The sequence below is a fragment of the Oncorhynchus masou genome, chromosome 29 (assembly GCF_036934945.1).
Source record: "Oncorhynchus masou masou isolate Uvic2021 chromosome 29, UVic_Omas_1.1, whole genome shotgun sequence".
NCBI lineage: Eukaryota > Metazoa > Chordata > Actinopteri > Salmoniformes > Salmonidae > Oncorhynchus > Oncorhynchus masou.
In genome coordinates, this window is record NC_088240.1 from 37,841,248 (window position 1) to 37,858,340 (window position 17,093).

A 17,093-nucleotide genomic window follows, 5' to 3' on the forward strand; every position below is an offset into this window, starting at 1 on the left:
AAGGAAGCATGCAAAAATAACAGGATTCACAAGTTCAGTTGTATGATGTGTTTTTCCCCCCTCTGTGAAGAATTCTGTATTTATAACGTCATTTTGTCACGCGTTCTTTGAAGGCGGCAGCGAGTGCACTTATGCCTTCCTTTGTTAGGGTGAGTTGGCAATTTCCTCAGAGATGGAGCAACTGCAGGCAGCCTTTTTTCTTGGATAATGTCCCTGACACCTGGACCTAACTGCTGTTTCCATTTGCTCACAGTCTGGAGTCGGTGGTAAGATACATGTCATAAGTCTCCTGCCACCCAAGAGTCACTCGCTGCTGTTCTTCAACAGCAGCACACTCTCTCGACAGTCTACAGGACACAGAGGTCTGGGGGGAGGGTATTATTATCTAGAAACTTCTGTCCACCTGCACAAGAAATAACCGAAAAGAGAGTACTGAAGACGTCTTAGTCCCCCTAAATGGGCTCTCCTGCCGTTCTTTTTGTGCTTGTGTGATCCAGGCCTTACAGTGGCTCCTAACATGGAACATGACATGACAATCTAGTTACAGCGTTCCATGGCAGTGAGCTGAAAAGGGTGTTTATTGCGGAGATCTGACAGAAGCATTCTACATTGTAATTCATCTGTTGATTTTGACCTACAGATCCCATCGTGATCATGAATTATGTGTTCCATTTATTCAGCTGTTATTCCTCTGGCTTCACAAAAGTCACTAGACACCTAGGAAAGTAAAAGCAATTTTGCAACCCTGCAGCCATAATGAAAATATCAATCAATTAAACTGAAGAAAAAAAAACATGCATGAAAAATCCTTCTATGCAATCTGAAAACCTGCATGATAATAGCTATGCAGTTCAACCAGCACAATATCACTATCATTATTCATGTAACATGATTGTCATCATTACTACTCTAATTCCTCCAGCCCTGGCAGAAGAGGGCATTGTGGGGGCTGAGGGCCCATCTGTGTGCGGTCTTCAGATAAAGTGATGTAGTGCTGGGGTCTGGACAGACAGGACCAAGGAAGGGCTGTGGCTCTGTGTTGCTCAATGTGGCATGGCACTCAGGGCACTTCAACCCCCATTCCCTCCTTACAGGTACCCGACAGCCCACCACCGTGCGCTACTCATTTACTGCTACACTGGTTTTCATAATTAGCGCCGCAAGGCCTCATTAAATCCGCTCTAATGAATAAATATTGTATTTCATAGCCTGATTACCAGATCAGCTCAATGCTTGCACGTCGTAAACAATTATTTCCCTAAATATTCATCACCTCAAAGTGGATGATCATTGGTATTTAATACCAGTATTTTCAAGTGCATCTTTATTATGCTAATAATAGATTTTTAAAGATTTGTTTCTGGGGGAGAAAAAGATGATCCAAAAAATATGAAAATGTAAATGTAGGGAACAGAGATGATAACCTAAACACAGCATCACTGTATGGATTTGTGGAGAACTGTTTAAAGCAGTAAAACGTGCTTCTTTCTTTGCACATCTCCAGATGTCTACATTTATAAACCGAGGATGCTATTCAGACCAAATCTGTGGCATGCCTTGATCAGCTTATGTGAAACGGCCTCCAAGATTTGTCCAATGTCAACGCAAGCCAGAGCCATTTTCTACTGCATATGACAGAAGGCAATGGACTACTACATACTTGTGACCAAACATGTATCCTTTCGTAACCCAGCAGGACAAGCTTCCAACTGTTTTCCAAATATTGAACAAAGCAGCGCACTCCGAATTAGAGTAGCTACTCCTGTAATAAGAGAAAGTCTTTCGCCGAACACTCAAGCATTGACTGAAATGTCAAAATGTAAAGTGTCAGTGTTAATGAGAGCATGCTCACTGGATACGGTGCAGGTCAAATGCAGTACATTTTCAAAGGCTTAATAGCAATGAACCACCAAAGATTCACCGCACATTTCCTGTGTGGTACCACACTACTGAAGAGAAAATACAGGCAATAACTTCTTTGCTACTTCGAGTGACAACTGAGAATATTACTATTTGCACTGTAAAACATAGCTGGAAAATGAAAGGAGAGAAAGAGGAGAGCGAGAAAGTGCTTTAATAGAATTGATTTACAGGTATGAGATTCCCATTATACACTGCTAATTGTTTCCACACCATTAGTGACAGTTATCTAATGAAGGATATAACCAGGCACTGTCAGATATCACAGTTCCTCTCAGCCCGGGGGGGGGTCAATGGCTCACTGTGTCCTCTCCACCCCAGGGGCATTGTGGGACAGTGACAGACTACCAAATAGTCAAGAGTAACCGTGACAACATTTTTGACTTTCCAGCAGCTGAGACTAAAACAGCAGATAAGCCTTATTGAAGTTAAAAGCTCATTTTCTTACAGAAAAATTTATGAATCTTGAGTACAATTACCGTAGAGCCCAACTAGCCCTTACACATTTGATATATATATATTTGGGTTTATAACAACTTGCAGGTTAAAAGTGAGATCACAAGCAAACACAACTATAAACATTGAAGATATTCATCATAACAGTATAAACAGTGAGGAAGACTCATCAAATTACGTCGCGTAATTGATGGTAAAACTTTATACATTTAAAACAATGTAAGACAAGAAATACAGAATCAGGAACAATAGAAGAATGAACTGTTTTGCATTATGGAATATAGAGATATTTAACACAACGCTTGTCAGTCAGGTCCAGAATCAGGTGACGCCCTCCGTGGTTTACTGGCTCTCGTCCATTTCCTTTTTAAGGCTGCAGAGAGAGAGAGAGCCATGTTTGACTTCCCAACACAGTAGCAATCACAGTCCTTATACGATTGAAGCGCTTCAGCGGAAAGAACATTTACCTTTTTAAGTAGGCATGGGCGTTGTCATAGCCGTGGTATTTAGCCAGGTAGACCAGGACTCCAGTGGCACAGCGACCCTCTCTGGCTCTACAGAAGCTGCAGTTGCAGATCCCCCTGCATGTCGGACACTCCCACTCCTGCAACATACGAAGGCGAGTTCAACCAAGACTGCACAACAGTCAAAGAATGGGTCACCGGTTGATGGCTTGGGAGTAGAACAGTGCAGTACTTACAGGATCCAACAGGGCATCTCGGACCTCCTCTCCGTAGCGGTTACGGAGACATGGGCCACAGAACTGACCCCTCACCCCCACACACTCCGGGTTACGGCAGTTGGTCTTGGTGTCGATCGTCTTCTGGCGGCACTGGTGGCAAGTGGATCCCTAGGTCAAGCAAATCAGAGGGGTGAATTTGCTGAACATGGCAATACGAATGTGAAACCTTGCGTTTGAGAACCACTGTAGGAGAATGGGAACTTACAGTGGAGCTGTTGTACACCTTCTCCCGCACATTGTTGGCGATCAGATCCAGCTCCATCTGGGAGATGTCCTCCACAGGCCGCACCACATGAGGAATAGCTAGCCCCGAGCTGTAGTTACGCCGATGAGGCGCCTTCTATAAACACATTCACAAATATATCAACCGAACGGGCAATTCCTGGAGTTCAGATTCACTATTGTTGAACGGACAGATCAGGAAACATCAAAATATTTAACTTTACAACAAGGGTATCGGTGTGCCACTCACCGCCTCATCCACTTCCTCATAGTAGCGGCTCCTGCGCACCAGGTTGAACTTGTCCTCCTCTTCCTCTGGAGGAGGGCTGGGGGGGCCATCCACCAGGGTGCGGGAGCGAGTGTGGGGCCGAGAGGTGCGTTCAGGGTTCCTCCTACGGGGTCCTGAGGCTCCCAGAGACTGGCGGGGGGCACGGCGAGGCTAGAGGAAATTAAATCATACCCAATCAAATACAAAACAAAACATGATAGCTAGATATCAAGTCAAATCTTCAGTTTCCTGATATGCGTTTTATAGTACAGCCTCATCCTCCATCTTGTCCCACTTACCGTATTCATCATAGGCAGGGATGATCTTCTGGGGAAGCCAGGTATTTTGTTGAGTTCTGCCATCAGCTTTGCAAGCTGAACAAAATATTTCAAAAAGAAAAAAATGAGCACTCAAATGTCACTCAGCAGGCAACTGCCAGAATGACTCCTGTGAATGAGCCCGTCCTACCATTGCTTTGTTCTCCTTAATGTTAAGCGCTCTCTTGTCCATGAAGTTGCCTCCCTCCTTGGAGTCAGACTCTTTTTTGGGCTGTTTAGAGGGCTCTGCTGCAGTAGTCTTCTGGGTGGCCCTCCTGGTGGGGAACTTCATGGCCACCTTCAGGGTCTGGGACCGACGGCCCTTCCGCCGTGGCCCCAACGACTCCTCCGAGTCAGAGTCCACTCTCTGAAACACACGAGCAACATTCTGAAAGGTTATTGTTTATAGTAGCCACCATTGTGTAATAAAAAAAAATTAAGCTGGTAATATCAAGATTTTTTTTTATATTTTCTAAATTTAAAAATAATCACCATGGCACTCATTTTACTGCTGAAAGCATTCTCGAACCCAGTGAGAGACTCTTCCTCCGAGCTGGCCTCAAACACCTTGGCTCTCTCCGCCACCTTCTTAGCTTCTCTGAAGCTACTTTTCTGCACAAAGTGAAACCACAAACTTCAGTTTCATTAACAACTAACTCACTAAAATGAGTGAATATGGTAAAACGTTAATTCTACCTGGGTGGAAACGTAACAATTCGGCTTACCGTGTTGGCAAAGCCACCGTCCGAGCCAAAACTATCACAGCTGTCATCTGAGGAGGAAGAGGATGTCTCCATGGGTACGTTACGGAAGCTCCGCAAACTCATCCTGGTGGAAGGAGGCTGGGGGGCCTGCTGGAGCGACAAGCGGAAAAGGTTAGGAAAAACTGGATGACCATAGACAAACACTGTGTACTATTGGTTTTAGAAACTGCCTGTACACTGCTGCCCTCCTAGACAGGGAGAGAAGCAGCAATACCTACGGTGGTAGGGGTGTGACTGCAAGATTCATTCCGGACACCACAAGGTAAGTCAGCTAACGTAGAGCTATATCACGGCTAACACAAATGGATCTTACAAGGTCAATGAAGTTAGCTATAGAAAAAGGAGTTGCTAGCTACAGTAGCCAAGTAAGATTCACTCACGTTGATTTAGGATACAACCAACATTTGAAATGAAAACTTGTCAGGATAAAATATTAATCTGAGTAGCCAAATCTGTGGTGTAACTAGTTAGTAGCCACTGAAATGGTTGATTAAAAACTAGTTAACGTTACTTAATATATATTTTTAAACTGTTTAGATTCACACATGGTAGCTAGTTAGCGAAGCAGGATACTTGATTTGAAGCAAAGGCAAAGCAACGGTTGCATTGCAACTCCAACGAGACTGCAGGCAGTCTGCAGCAGCTTTTGCGGGAAGTATGCAACAGCTTGACTAAAATGTGAGCAAGAAAAGTTAACGTTAGCTAGCTACAAGTTTACCACAGGAGAATTGTAGGTTGCTATCATTCTCTGCAGCTATCTAGAAGTACCCTGTAACTTTGATATAGCTATTATATGTAATTATACATTCCTTACCCTGGAGCGAGATGGACTCATTTTGTTTTCTTTAAAAAGTTTTCTGCAAAGAAAGTCAATCTAAACTCGTGTTCACGCTTCTTCAGTCCTTTAATGAATGCAGAGAAACACCTCCAGACTTGCAGATGGGGCAGAGAAATTTCCCGCGCAGGAAAACGTCCTAAAAGGTATATAAATTTTTTATATTTTTAAATACGAGCTAAAAGGAAAATGGAACACACAAATCTGCGACAACAAATTAGTAAACATATTTTTAAATGCGGCTGTTCAACACATTTTTATTTTACAAATATTTGAAAATACTATGTCATATACTGATCCACCAACTTGTAACCTTTCAAGTACTACGCCCTGGCGCGAAATCATAGCGTAGAACTGTGCATAAAGGGGCGGGTTTATAGAAAACTCCCGCGTCCTTGCCACCAGGTGTGGTGGTCGTGTTCTTGGATAATAAGAGAATCGTATGAACTTCATATATGTTTCTTTAAAAAAAAACTCTACATATAGTTAAAACCTATATAAAACATATATTACGTACATTAACTTTTCTATATTGTAATAAAAGGCACAATTATCTCTCATAAATAGAAATATTACAACAATGTAGTCAATACAATTTACAATAGCCTTATATAAAACAGTTCACATATACAACTACACATTATATGTAGGCTTACATGTTAAATATAAAAGATATGTGAGTGCATACAGTACAATTCAGAATTCAGCCCTAAAAGACTGAATTGTGTGCATTCCCTAAATCACAATTCTCACAAGCTCAAATGACTCCTAAAAAGATCCCTGGAGAGAACGTTTAAAAATGTATATTTTTGAAGTAGTGTGAAGGATAATTTTCAAAGTAAACCTGCTGTCCAGTCTATTCAGACATGTAAACAGTTTCAAACAGCAAATGATCCTCAGCTTCGACCACTACAGCCACCTCTACCCCCTCTCCTCGGTCTTCCTCTGACCTGTTTATTGTCCTGTCGCGGTAACCTTTTCTGGCGCTCCACTTTGATCCATCCCCCCTCACTGACTTTAGCCCCCTCTTGCTCTGTACTGGGGTTTTCCACTGCTGGTGATATGCCCGGTATCACCCTGGGCCGGTTCTGAGCTACTACACTGCAACTATGGGACCGAGGCCTCCCTGTTTGCTGTGAGGTTCTGCCATACTTATTCTGGTTGAAGTTTCCCCTTGTATTAGACCATGCACCTCTGTTGTGGCCCCCTGTCACAGTCAATGAGTTTTTAAAGTAGCTGCTGTGCCTGCGGTAACCTTGCACTGCCCCAGCACTGAGCGGGCGTTCACGCTCCAATGCGCTCTCTGAGGTGGTGCTGGAGGGGCTGCTGCCCTTTGACCCCAGGTAGAGGGGGGAGAGCATGGCGGACAGGCCGGTGGTGGGGGATGAGCTGCGGGAGCACCAGGGAGAGAGGGAGCTGCGGTTGGGAGACCTCCGCACTGCTGCAGCGTAGGAAGAGGCCTGGTCTCCATACGCAGAGAGGAACTGAGACAGGGTGCAGGTCTCTGAGCCACCGGTGGGGGTCCGGGCACCATGCTGCTCTGCTGCTGACTGGTTCTTCAGCTGCCTCTGTCTCAGATTGTACATCCATCTGGGATCCACATCTGGAACAAGAAAGAACATCTACTGGTAGGATCGGCTACATAGAAGTGCTCATACGTTTGTTAATTCTGTATTTAAGACAGTTTTAAATGCACCACGTGTCAATTAAATCTGCATCCAAAGCACAATAGAAAGAAAAGTTGACCTTTTGAGTCTGATCTGCTTCTGGGGTTCCCTTCCATGTTCAACTGGGTTGTTTCTATCAGCAGCTCCACAGTCTTGATCTCATCTCGTCCACCGGTGGGGTTCCACATCACTGCATGGCTATATCGCGTAGACCTTGGTGATCTCACATCATTCTAGTGGCAAGTGTAGGGACACAACAGTCACTGTAGGCGATTTTAAACATCAGATCACATTTACACGTCAAATTAAATTCAATGTATTTTTTTTACGTACCATACAGTACACTGTGAACCTACATTTTACTGTAGAATTTTTATGATTGGTAATGACTAGCCTAAAGGTGGTGTAGTATAGGCCTATGTAGTGCAATGGTTAGGTCATTGTAGGACTGTCTCCCTGTAGGATATGTTTTGAATGACTCACCTCATAATTAACAATGCAGTCAACAACCTGATTGTCCCGTAGTCCAACTACCCATTTGTCCATCACAAATGGGGGCTGCAAGGAAATAGTTTGATAAATGGTAATTAATCATCATACATAAGCTAGCTAGCACTGTGCATCTTCAACACTGCAATGACATCAATTCAAGGAATAATGACATTTATCTTGAGATACAAAGAGGGACTTTAAATGTCATAACATTTAGCAAAAGGGTACGCTCCTTCAATGGTCATAAAAACCTTCAACAAAGAAATGTAAAGGACAAGTGACTGTTGATTTTAAGTCCGGATGCCCTTTCAGCACATGGCATGGCGTAATGCTTATGATCACACACCTTGGTCATCTTCAGGACATCCACATCCTGTCTGTTGGCATCAAAGGTCACATCCTTGATGTACGTTATTGCAACTTCATCTCCGTCAAGTTCCATGTACATTTTCCATTTGCAGTCCTAAAAAAGAGAGATTGTAGGTCTTACAGTATATTTATTTATCCCTGGCTGGCTCCAAACTGTTGCTTTCTGCAAAAAAATATATAAAATAGAACTGCTGTCAGTTGAGAACCTAACTTCATTTTTTCCTAAACCAACAGCACAGCCTAGAGGTAGTTCCTTAGAACTGAACATTTCTGTAATGTGAATGTATATGAAATTCTGATCAAATTTGACAGAAGGACAAGTTATGTTATACTTTTAGATTTGAATTCTGCTTTCACCTAGTATCCTGTGTGAGTTGCGTTCAATTAAGACATAATGTTTGAATATTGAGTGCTTTCCCCACACTTTTTTTTTGATGTGCTCTCAGAATCACAGAGGATGGCATGTCTCTTGAATTATCATAGCATGAAGGATGACCTAACAAGTGGTCAAACATGAATAATAATAATGAGAATATTAACAACCTATGCTTGCAAAGACATTTATTTTACTTCAGGGGTAAACATAAGTTGCTATGGTAGATATCTAGTATTATTTCCTGTAGTGGATATGGTTTGCAGAATCTTGACACATGGTGCTATTTTTTGTGAAAAAATACAGTGTAATGCTAATATTATTCCAGTTAACTGAAAGTAAACTCAGTATTTCAATATTTTCTGCTCAATGGACATAGGGATCAAATCCTCACTAGGAAATACAAATCTGAGCAAACCCCAACGCCATACTCCTTCTGAATATTGCATGCTGACAAAGCAGTAATGATTTTGCCATCCCCAAAAGCCAGCCATGAAGCCACAGGTCACTGCTTAACCACACAGGGTTCACGGTGTGGACCAATCTATTGTGTGGAAGGATCACAGAAGAAGACATCAAAGAAGTGCCACTAACACACTCGTCTGAGGAGCCTCAGCCCACTCCTGCACCGTCCCCAGGGGCTGGCCGGGGCTCAAAGGGGGAGCAAGTGTGAGGAAGGCTCTGGCTCCGAGACACACCAGGCAGCGGCCCTGTGTCGGCCCTGGCCAGTCGCACCAGGGCCCCCAGGTCCACGCTGGTCTAATCACTCCAGCAGAAACAATGTCTGATAATGATGCCCAAGACCGGAGTGCGTCTGCTCTAATGACAACTCATACATAATTCAGCACCTTTCTCTTGGCTGCGCGGTGATATCCTCATTAGTAGGGGACCCTCAGTGGTTGTCAGATGGTGGCCGCACAATCGCAGGCCCTCATTTTGTCTTTGAGAAGTGCAGCTGCTACCATGACACCGCCAGCAAAGAGAGGCGGGAAAAAAGCAGTGCGGGGTTTGTTTTATTTAGTGCAAAAAAAATCTTCCAGTTTGTAAAAACAAGGCTGACACAGAACCTGACACCAGGCAGGGGAAAATAATTAGCTCTCATTTTCTCAGCCTCCTGTTTCCTTCTCCCTGCTGTGTTTTCTACCCACTAAAGCACCACATGTCAGAAGAAATGGGAGGCAATTAGCAGGCTCGTTTCAGCCCCGCCGAACTCACTGAAAGGGGACTATTTATGATGGGACAATGAACAGCTGAAAGATTAAATAACATTTGCCTTTTAAAAAGAAAATGACTTCTGGCTAAATGGGCAATTTTTTTTATGAAATTCAAAAAGCAAGTGGAGAAGCAGCCTCTCTCCAACGTTTGAGACCCTAACAAAGGACGATGAGCAAGTGGGGGTGGATGGGATTATATGAAATATTTATTAATCTGTTTCTCTTGTAAGGATATGTCTTGAAGGCAAAGCAAGCTCAGTGAAACAGTGGTCAGTGTTTGCTTGAGTTTGATGGGGAACATATGGGCATCTTTACCTAGAGAAACAGCATCTTGAAGATGAGCATTTCCATCTTGACATACCAGTTTCAATCTTATCTGACAACAAGTTTGCTATGACTATATGCATTTGAACCAAACCAGAACTGAGACTAAATTATTTTACAGATACATTTGAAAACGCAGGGACAAAATATCAACAACAACAAAAAAGTCCCAAGACATCTTGGTTATTTGTCATATAATATTTTCAGTGTCCATTGAAAACCTACCGAGTGACCTGTTCCTGCTTTCCAGTGGTACCCAAACACCAGCTCCAGATTAACAATCTTCCTCCTCTCCTCCTCCTCCTCCTCCGCCCACGCATCCTGGGGAACAGAGATTTCCAGACGGTACATATTGTAACAGTAAACAATGACAACCATTTCATAACATTAAAGAGAAAGGACATACAGTACCTTCATTAGTGGAGGGAAGTGGAAGAGCCCAATGTAGTCATTGGTTAGCTTCTCAATTTCACTCTGTTGGAGAAAGCATGTTATACATAGACTTCAAACGTCAAAATAATTTGTATGAGCATATTGCTCAATTTCAATAATTATACCACACGGACACATTGTGAAATGGCTGGCGAGTTCATGCTAGTGTGAAAGGTAATATGGTACCTTGAGGTGCATGATGTGACCTTTGGACCTGACCCCCAGGTCTCGCATGTCTGTTTCCGTGAGCAGCAGCAGCCTCTTGCCAGTGATGTGGTTTTCCTTAAACAGATCACCATACAGCTGCATGCCATATGCCCCCTCTTCTGAGAACACGGGGAAAACAAATGCAAATTAAAACACATACACGCCAAAACGATGGGTATATTCATTTGAACATACCTACAGTATAAGAAATCTATATGGTGACTTTGAACATACCTGCCCCAAATATCTGCTGCATCCAAAAGTACTGTGGGGATGGAATTGGAAAAGCATTACTATTCATAGTCAATGGAGGCATAAATGGTCAAGTAAACTAAATAAGTAAATCGATTGATACGTGTTGATACTGACCACATGTTCCTCTGTCCAGGAATGAATATGAAGGTTGGGAAGGAGCTGTGAAAAAAAGAAAAAAGAAGAAGACAAAACTGAATGAGCACTAGGGAATACTGCTCTAATGTCACGTAGTACAAATGTGCACAGCTCAAAGAAAGAAATGCTGCCTATTCTTCATGTTTGGACTCTGACACAGATTTTGCATTCATGTGTGCAAGTAAATCATTATGAACATCGGTGCATTACATACAGTATACATTATATACAGGCTTACTTCATTCCAAGACATGTTTACCATGTCTTATAGCAATGGTTTTTGCAGCTAGTATTCTGCAATCAAGATGACTGGGTCCTAAAATGTCTAGAAACTAAAATGTGTCCAATGCCCATCTGACTGGTCTTTCATGATGCATTTTTAAAGAGAAATCATTTACTGTTCATTAAGTATAAACAGGCAGAAAGTAGCCAGACAAAATGCAAATTTCATCATTATGATCACGAGGCTGCTATGTGGTGGCAGAAACGATGCACCGGGAGAATTGAGGGGAAGATGACTAAATTAATTACTAATCGGAGCATTCTCTATTTGCTTCCCACGGAATCGTATAACAGCCCAGAGCCTGAGATGAATGGCAATCTCAACAGATCGCATTCAAAAGAGGGCCGTTTTAGAATTAGCGCGATACACTTCTTTGCAGCCTCCGTCTGAAGTCCCTCGCCCCCAGCTGCATTTTTCGTCTACTCCAGTGGTATGGTTCGGAAGTAATCACATAAAAAAAACACCACCCCTACACTACTGCCACAGTTCCATAACAGATTTTGCCTAATTAAAGTGACATAATATCGCGATTACAGGAGTCATATTGTATGTCACAAATTACTTCAAATCGTTTAATAAAATCCTTAGCATACTGTTGACAAACGGAAACAGATCTTAATTGATGACAGGAGGGGAAGGATGGGGGGATATCAGTAGAAATTGCTCAGCCTTTGGGATTCCTTTGGCGGGGAAGAGGAGTTCAGTAGTTCACACAACTCTGCCCCCATGTGGAATGGGAGTATACTGTAGCAAGTTGATTACACTATAGAGGCGGAAAAGCATTGGAAACCTGTTGGCTCGTGGCTACACCACAAATTCAACATGACTTTGTCAATCCCCCGCAGGGGCAATTAAGCAGACATTGTCCGTAAGTGTAACATATACAATACAAATTGATGTTCTGCGCCAAGTATGAGTGGTGCCCAGTTAGCTAATGATAGAAGTCACACCATTGATTATATATTTATTTGAAACCTTGAGGACTAATGTGTGAACATGGGTCTAATGCAAATCAATTAAAATGGAATATGACTGATTTCAGGTCTTACATGTTAAAAACAGTTATTCCAGACCACATCTGAAGTTATATTTCTAACACCAGTCACATTTTCTTTATTTTCTCCCAGCACAAAATGTTTCTTATTGTCTTGGCCACATTTGGAATTTTGTGGCTAACAAACCTTTGTTGTGACATTATTGTAACGTTTTTGAATTAGTTGTTAGTTTCAAGGTAACAACAACAACAAAAAACTGGGAAAACCAAGAGGAAATGTGAGAAGACAAAGATTGAGGATGATAGTGGGAGAATGGCATCCCTTAAGAGGGCAAGAATGAGATGAATGTTAGGAGAAGTACAGCATTACCATAACGAGACACATACATATACAGAGGAGGAATGGAGGGAAAAAGAGAGGCAGAGGAGGTCAAAGAGAGAGACGGAGGAAGAGGGTGAGCTCGAGTCAGGTAAACACTTTGGGGGGGAAAAGGGAGATGGTTTGTCAAAAGAATGGCAGAAAGTGGAAGCAGTGTGAGACCTACGCCAGATTGAAGACAGGAGGAGAAATGGAAGTGAGTGAGTGTGAATTATCAGAGGTGGCAGGTGTGGTGAAGTCCTCGGAGCCTGAGGCTTGCACTGATGGTCAGGATAAAGACGAGTCTATGACTGTAGGAGGGATATTTTTGGAGGAAGTGGACCGCTGCCTTTTGTCTGATCCATTTGTGGTTTCAGTGTGTGAAAAATGTGTTTGGTACTGTGGAATCGGTGAAGGTAACCCGAAGTGGTCTTGTGATAATTGTTTGTGTTTCTGCTGGTCAGAGGGAGCAGAGGCTTCGCGCCAAACTAATTGGGACAATAGATGTGACTTGAATTGCTCCCAAGAAAAGGGCGCCATTGAAAGGAGCGATTACTGGGGTAGCAGTAAATGTGAAGGTTGACCAACTGAAGGGGAAGATTCCCAGTGTTTGTGATGCTCGTCGTTTGGTGCAACACAGACAAGGTGGCGTGGGTGCTGAAGCAGAAGAGTCACTGGCTGTTCTTTAGAGTTTTCATGTTGAGTCTCTGCCCAACAAAGTGAGGTTAGGATATTTTAGTTCTCGCAAAAGCTTGTTACAGGTTGTTACGTTGTAACAGGTGTCAAGCTTATGTGCATGTGGCAGCAGTGTGTAGGAGGGAGGGTCCTTGGTGTGAGCAGTGTGCAGAAGGGCATGAGACAAAGGAACGTGTAACATTGGGGAAAAAAGCTGTATGTGTTGATTGTAGGAGTGCCCATGGAGCTGGGGATCAGAAGTGTCCAGGGTTACAGTAGAGCAGAAGGTGTCGTATGCTGAGGTAGTGAAGAAAGTTGAGGAAGATGGGTCAAAGGGGAGGGATCCTGACAGGATTTGTGTGAGTAGTAGATCTGTATCAGTACAGAGGGATTGGCCAAAATATGATATATGCGTCAGTAAGAGTTGCCGGGTTCAAGGGTTTGTTGAGTGGTAGTGTGTATCGTCCTTTCAGGATGTTGGCCTGAGGTAGGACTAGAAATGTTTAAATAGTGGAGTAGGGTGGTTGGGTTTTAATGAGAGTAGGGTATTTTAAATGCATTTGACTTTTTCAAGCAAAGTATAAGGGAGTTATACTACAGTCTAGTTGGTGGCGGTAATGCAACATTTACTGGATGCCAACCGCCGTTAAACCTCATCGAAGAAGAAGGAAATGTAAGAAAACAGAGAGAGTAAAGAACCAAAGCAGGAAGTTTAATGAGAAAATGTTTATTGAAAAACAAGGAACAGTAGAGGTTGCAGGAAAATATGTTCATGTCAAACAGCAGTCTGTCTAATAGTGTCTCTTTAATGGTGTGCCATAACTCTATCGGAATAATCCAAGGAATTGGACTAATCCAAGGTGCTGAAGTTTGCATAGATCATATTGCAACTCTGGGTATTCGATGTCCTGAAAATACCTTACAAAGTGGTTGACTTTCACATCAGGAGGTGTATCGGTTGGTTATTGTCTATGTCAATGGATGGGTTTCGGAGTGACTAGGTTTAAGAACTACACAACAGAATACAAAAACATACATCAACTAAGTAGAAATAGGTGGAACCTGTAGGGCCAGAGTCAGACAGAAATATCCTCCATATTGGATATGTTTAGAAGAGATGAGGTCCCATATGACCATAAATAGCAGAATTTACAGGGCATTTGGTGATGGCACTTGTTAATGTGAGCTTCAATAGGCTCAGTTTGGGTATGGTTAAACACACTTTTGTCAGTGGTCAAAACTGTTGGTGCAGATGCATACATGTTTAGCTGAAAGATAATCATTAGCTTAGAGAAGCCATCTAAAGAGTATTTCATATCATCTCTCCAAAGAGATACTGTTATTACTTCCTAAATAATTGAATGAAAGGCCAACCTACCACTGAATAACAGAGTTAGTGGAATAAAGGTCCTTAATAGTTGCCTTTTGTCTATGAGAACTTACCCCTGTCAAGGTGTTGTAGTCTAAGGTACTCCTCACAAACATCCTGATTATATGCATCTATAACATGCAGCTGTCAACCAGCACGCGAAGCGAGACTACACAAACACCTGTAGTGCACTTTTCACCAATAAGCCATGGTATGCGGGCCTGAAATCCAAATATTCCAAACACTGTATATACAGAAAAAGAGCACAGGAAGTCTGTAGTTTAACATGGATATCGGGAAACTTTTTCTCTCTCTCCTGCTGACATGAGTCAGGGTCAGCTGAGGGACACAACATGTACATTCTCGTCCTGGTGAGAGACTCAATCAGAGCAACTGCACTCCACCACATTCAGAACAAATTGGCCAATCTTAATGTCAGCAAAATGTCATAAAAGCTTTGCCTCCTCAATGCAAGTTGCTCACATGATGCTTTACAGCATGGCACTATACATCCAGTACATTAGGCATTAATGACATCCATGTGAGCCATGTAGGAGGAAGGTTTCTAATACATTGTGTTCATACGGTGAGAACATCTCTGTGCTACAACAAGTATTGTATCTTTGGATATGCTTTATTGTTTTTCAAAAGAACGTGTGAAAAATGGATTGTTCCAACAACAAAAACAGTCAAGGAATAAAAAGCTATTAGTAATGAATGATCTAATGTTTGAAGATGGCTTCCATAACACCATTAATGTGAAAAGGAATATGCATGGGAGCTTGCTGCAAGACCACAGTTTAGACACAGGCCAAAGTGATTGATGGACAGATGTTACGGATGTTACCAATCAGGTTGCTCTAATCACTGTCGTCTGACATCCCCAAGGCCATGTTGATTTTGCGGCCCTCTCTGACACTGCTGGACTTGGAAGAGTTCTGCTTGGCCTGCATGTTGCCCTGCATGCCAGAGTGCAGGACGGAGCCCCCCATGTCCAAGGCAAACATGTCCCCAAAGCCCTTCATCATGGCCTGCAGACTCATCCCCTCCACCTCCCCGTTACTGGAGGATGTGATCTGACACGTCATCTCCGAACTGTTCGACTCCTCCGTCTTAGACTCATAGAACGACTCAGTGCTAATCTGAGCCGCCACGGGTAGGAACAGCAGAGAAGGAAAGATGGGGGAGAGAGGAAAGGAAGGGAAGAAGAGGGAGGAAAAGAGGACGGGAAAGAAAAGGAGGGAAGGAAATCAGTCTTTGACCACACACTGTACACCAAGACGAATGATTAAATGTGTTTTGTTTTTATACCCATTATAAAAAGGTGACTGTCAAACACTAGAAGAGTAGAGTTGAGAGATATAGTAAATTGGATTATCAGAGAAGGTTGGACTGAAACAATTGGAGTCTACAGGACAGATTAAGTTAGGAGAAAGGGAGAAAACAAAGAGATAGCTAACACGGTAACATCTCTCAGGATGACAGTACTGATTCTTACCCAAAATACATCAGTGCATGTATCAATTTAAACTAATGTCAAATTGATGCCAAGGCAAAGCACTATAAGACATTCCCAATGCATGGCTGTAGAATGCAATTATACAATGGACAAAACAAAGTATTAGTGCTACAATGTGGAAGTGCGGTAAACAAATCCAACCAACACATCCAACTAGAAAGGCAATATTTAGGTTAAATGTGTTGCATGCCAAAGCAATAACAGAAACAGGAGGCCAAGGCTGAGTGGGGTGTCCCTTTGAAAGCTTCACATAGAAAGGGTATTATAGGCAAATACACACAAGCAGCGATGCGTGACAACATTGGCATTACCAACGTTACAATCACACTGACCTCTAATTATCACCGATGGCCAATGGGGGCTCAGTGACATAGTTCCACACAGAGTAGCACCATGAGCTAATACCTCTACTCAACACAACAGCCCATCGGTGAGACTCAAGTGAGCCTAGCCAGAGCCTTATTTTTATATTTTCCCTCCATTCCAGACTGAAATCTGAAGTAAACTGAATTATTTGCTTCCTCTTGTGACCAATAACACAGGCCGTGACACATGGACCAACACAGTGAAGGTGGTGCTAAGCTGGGGTGCTGTTCATGTTCAGGGACGAGACGGTGTGTGGGGGTTGTGTTGAGAGACCTACCGGGGTGTTGGACTGCTCGATGAGCTTGCGCTCCCACATCTTCAGGCGACGTTCTCTCTCCTTCAGTTCCTGCTCTTTGGTGCTCAGATCCCTCTCCAACTTCTTCAGTCTCTCGAGTGTGGCCTCGATCTCACAGCTAAAGTAACAGACAACATAGGGATGCGTTTCAGTGGCGTCAGTTTAGATAAACCGAGGGTATGGCAAAGTGAGGTGGGGTGTGCGAAGTTGAAGCTCATTTGCTGCATTTATAGAGATTTAAA

At 42.9% G+C, this 17,093-nt stretch overlaps 2 protein-coding genes across 6 annotated transcripts in view; both read right to left on the bottom strand.

Moving 5' to 3' along the window:
• Nucleotides 1-2,056: 2,056 nt before the first annotated feature.
• On the bottom strand, nucleotides 2,057-5,617 carry LOC135519525 (cell division cycle-associated protein 7-like). Of its 2 annotated transcripts, none has more exons than XM_064944757.1 (10): nucleotides 5,504-5,617; nucleotides 4,651-4,776; nucleotides 4,418-4,537; nucleotides 4,077-4,292; nucleotides 3,908-3,982; nucleotides 3,591-3,779; nucleotides 3,324-3,458; nucleotides 3,077-3,226; nucleotides 2,844-2,980; nucleotides 2,057-2,749 (listed from the first exon to the last, which is right to left on the bottom strand). In XM_064944757.1, the coding sequence occupies exons 1-10, from the start codon at nucleotides 5,522-5,524 to the stop codon at nucleotides 2,719-2,721; spliced, it is 1,200 nt and encodes a 399-aa protein (XP_064800829.1). In that variant the 5' UTR covers nucleotides 5,525-5,617; the 3' UTR covers nucleotides 2,057-2,718. The 2 variants fall into 2 exon arrangements, with proteins under 2 accessions (XP_064800829.1, XP_064800828.1); XM_064944756.1 differs by having other exon boundaries at nucleotides 4,651-4,779.
• The window catches only part of LOC135519523 (mitogen-activated protein kinase kinase kinase 20-like), a 50,496-nt gene continuing 38,977 nt past the window's right edge, over nucleotides 5,575-17,093 (bottom strand). For 2 of the 4 annotated variants that reach the window (XM_064944751.1, XM_064944755.1), the window contains 10 exons: nucleotides 16,834-16,969; nucleotides 10,972-11,016; nucleotides 10,837-10,867; nucleotides 10,582-10,721; nucleotides 10,375-10,437; nucleotides 10,189-10,284; nucleotides 8,030-8,146; nucleotides 7,675-7,749; nucleotides 7,271-7,424; nucleotides 5,575-7,127 (listed from right to left, as the gene is read on the bottom strand). In XM_064944751.1, the coding sequence (XP_064800823.1) occupies nucleotides 6,421-7,127; nucleotides 7,271-7,424; nucleotides 7,675-7,749; nucleotides 8,030-8,146; nucleotides 10,189-10,284; nucleotides 10,375-10,437; nucleotides 10,582-10,721; nucleotides 10,837-10,867; nucleotides 10,972-11,016; nucleotides 16,834-16,969 (1,564 nt within the window). In that variant the 3' untranslated portion in view covers nucleotides 5,575-6,420. Of the gene's footprint in view, nucleotides 7,128-7,270; nucleotides 7,425-7,674; nucleotides 7,750-8,029; nucleotides 8,147-10,188; nucleotides 10,285-10,374; nucleotides 10,438-10,581; nucleotides 10,722-10,836; nucleotides 10,868-10,971; nucleotides 11,017-11,043; nucleotides 15,814-16,833; nucleotides 16,970-17,093 lie in introns of those variants that run through there. The other 2 variants (XM_064944753.1, XM_064944754.1) reach the window with 2 other exon arrangements.

Coding starts and splice junctions, on each gene's coding strand:
- LOC135519525 (XM_064944756.1), bottom strand. CDS start 5,524: ATGAGTCCATCTCGCTCCAGG. Junction 4,780..5,503: donor TGAGTCCATCTCGCTCCAGG/GTAAGGAATGTA, acceptor TTGTCGCTCCAG/CAGGCCCCCCAGCCTCCTTC. Junction 4,293..4,417: donor GCAGTAAAATGAGTGCCATG/GTGATTATTTTT, acceptor CGTGTGTTTCAG/AGAGTGGACTCTGACTCGGA.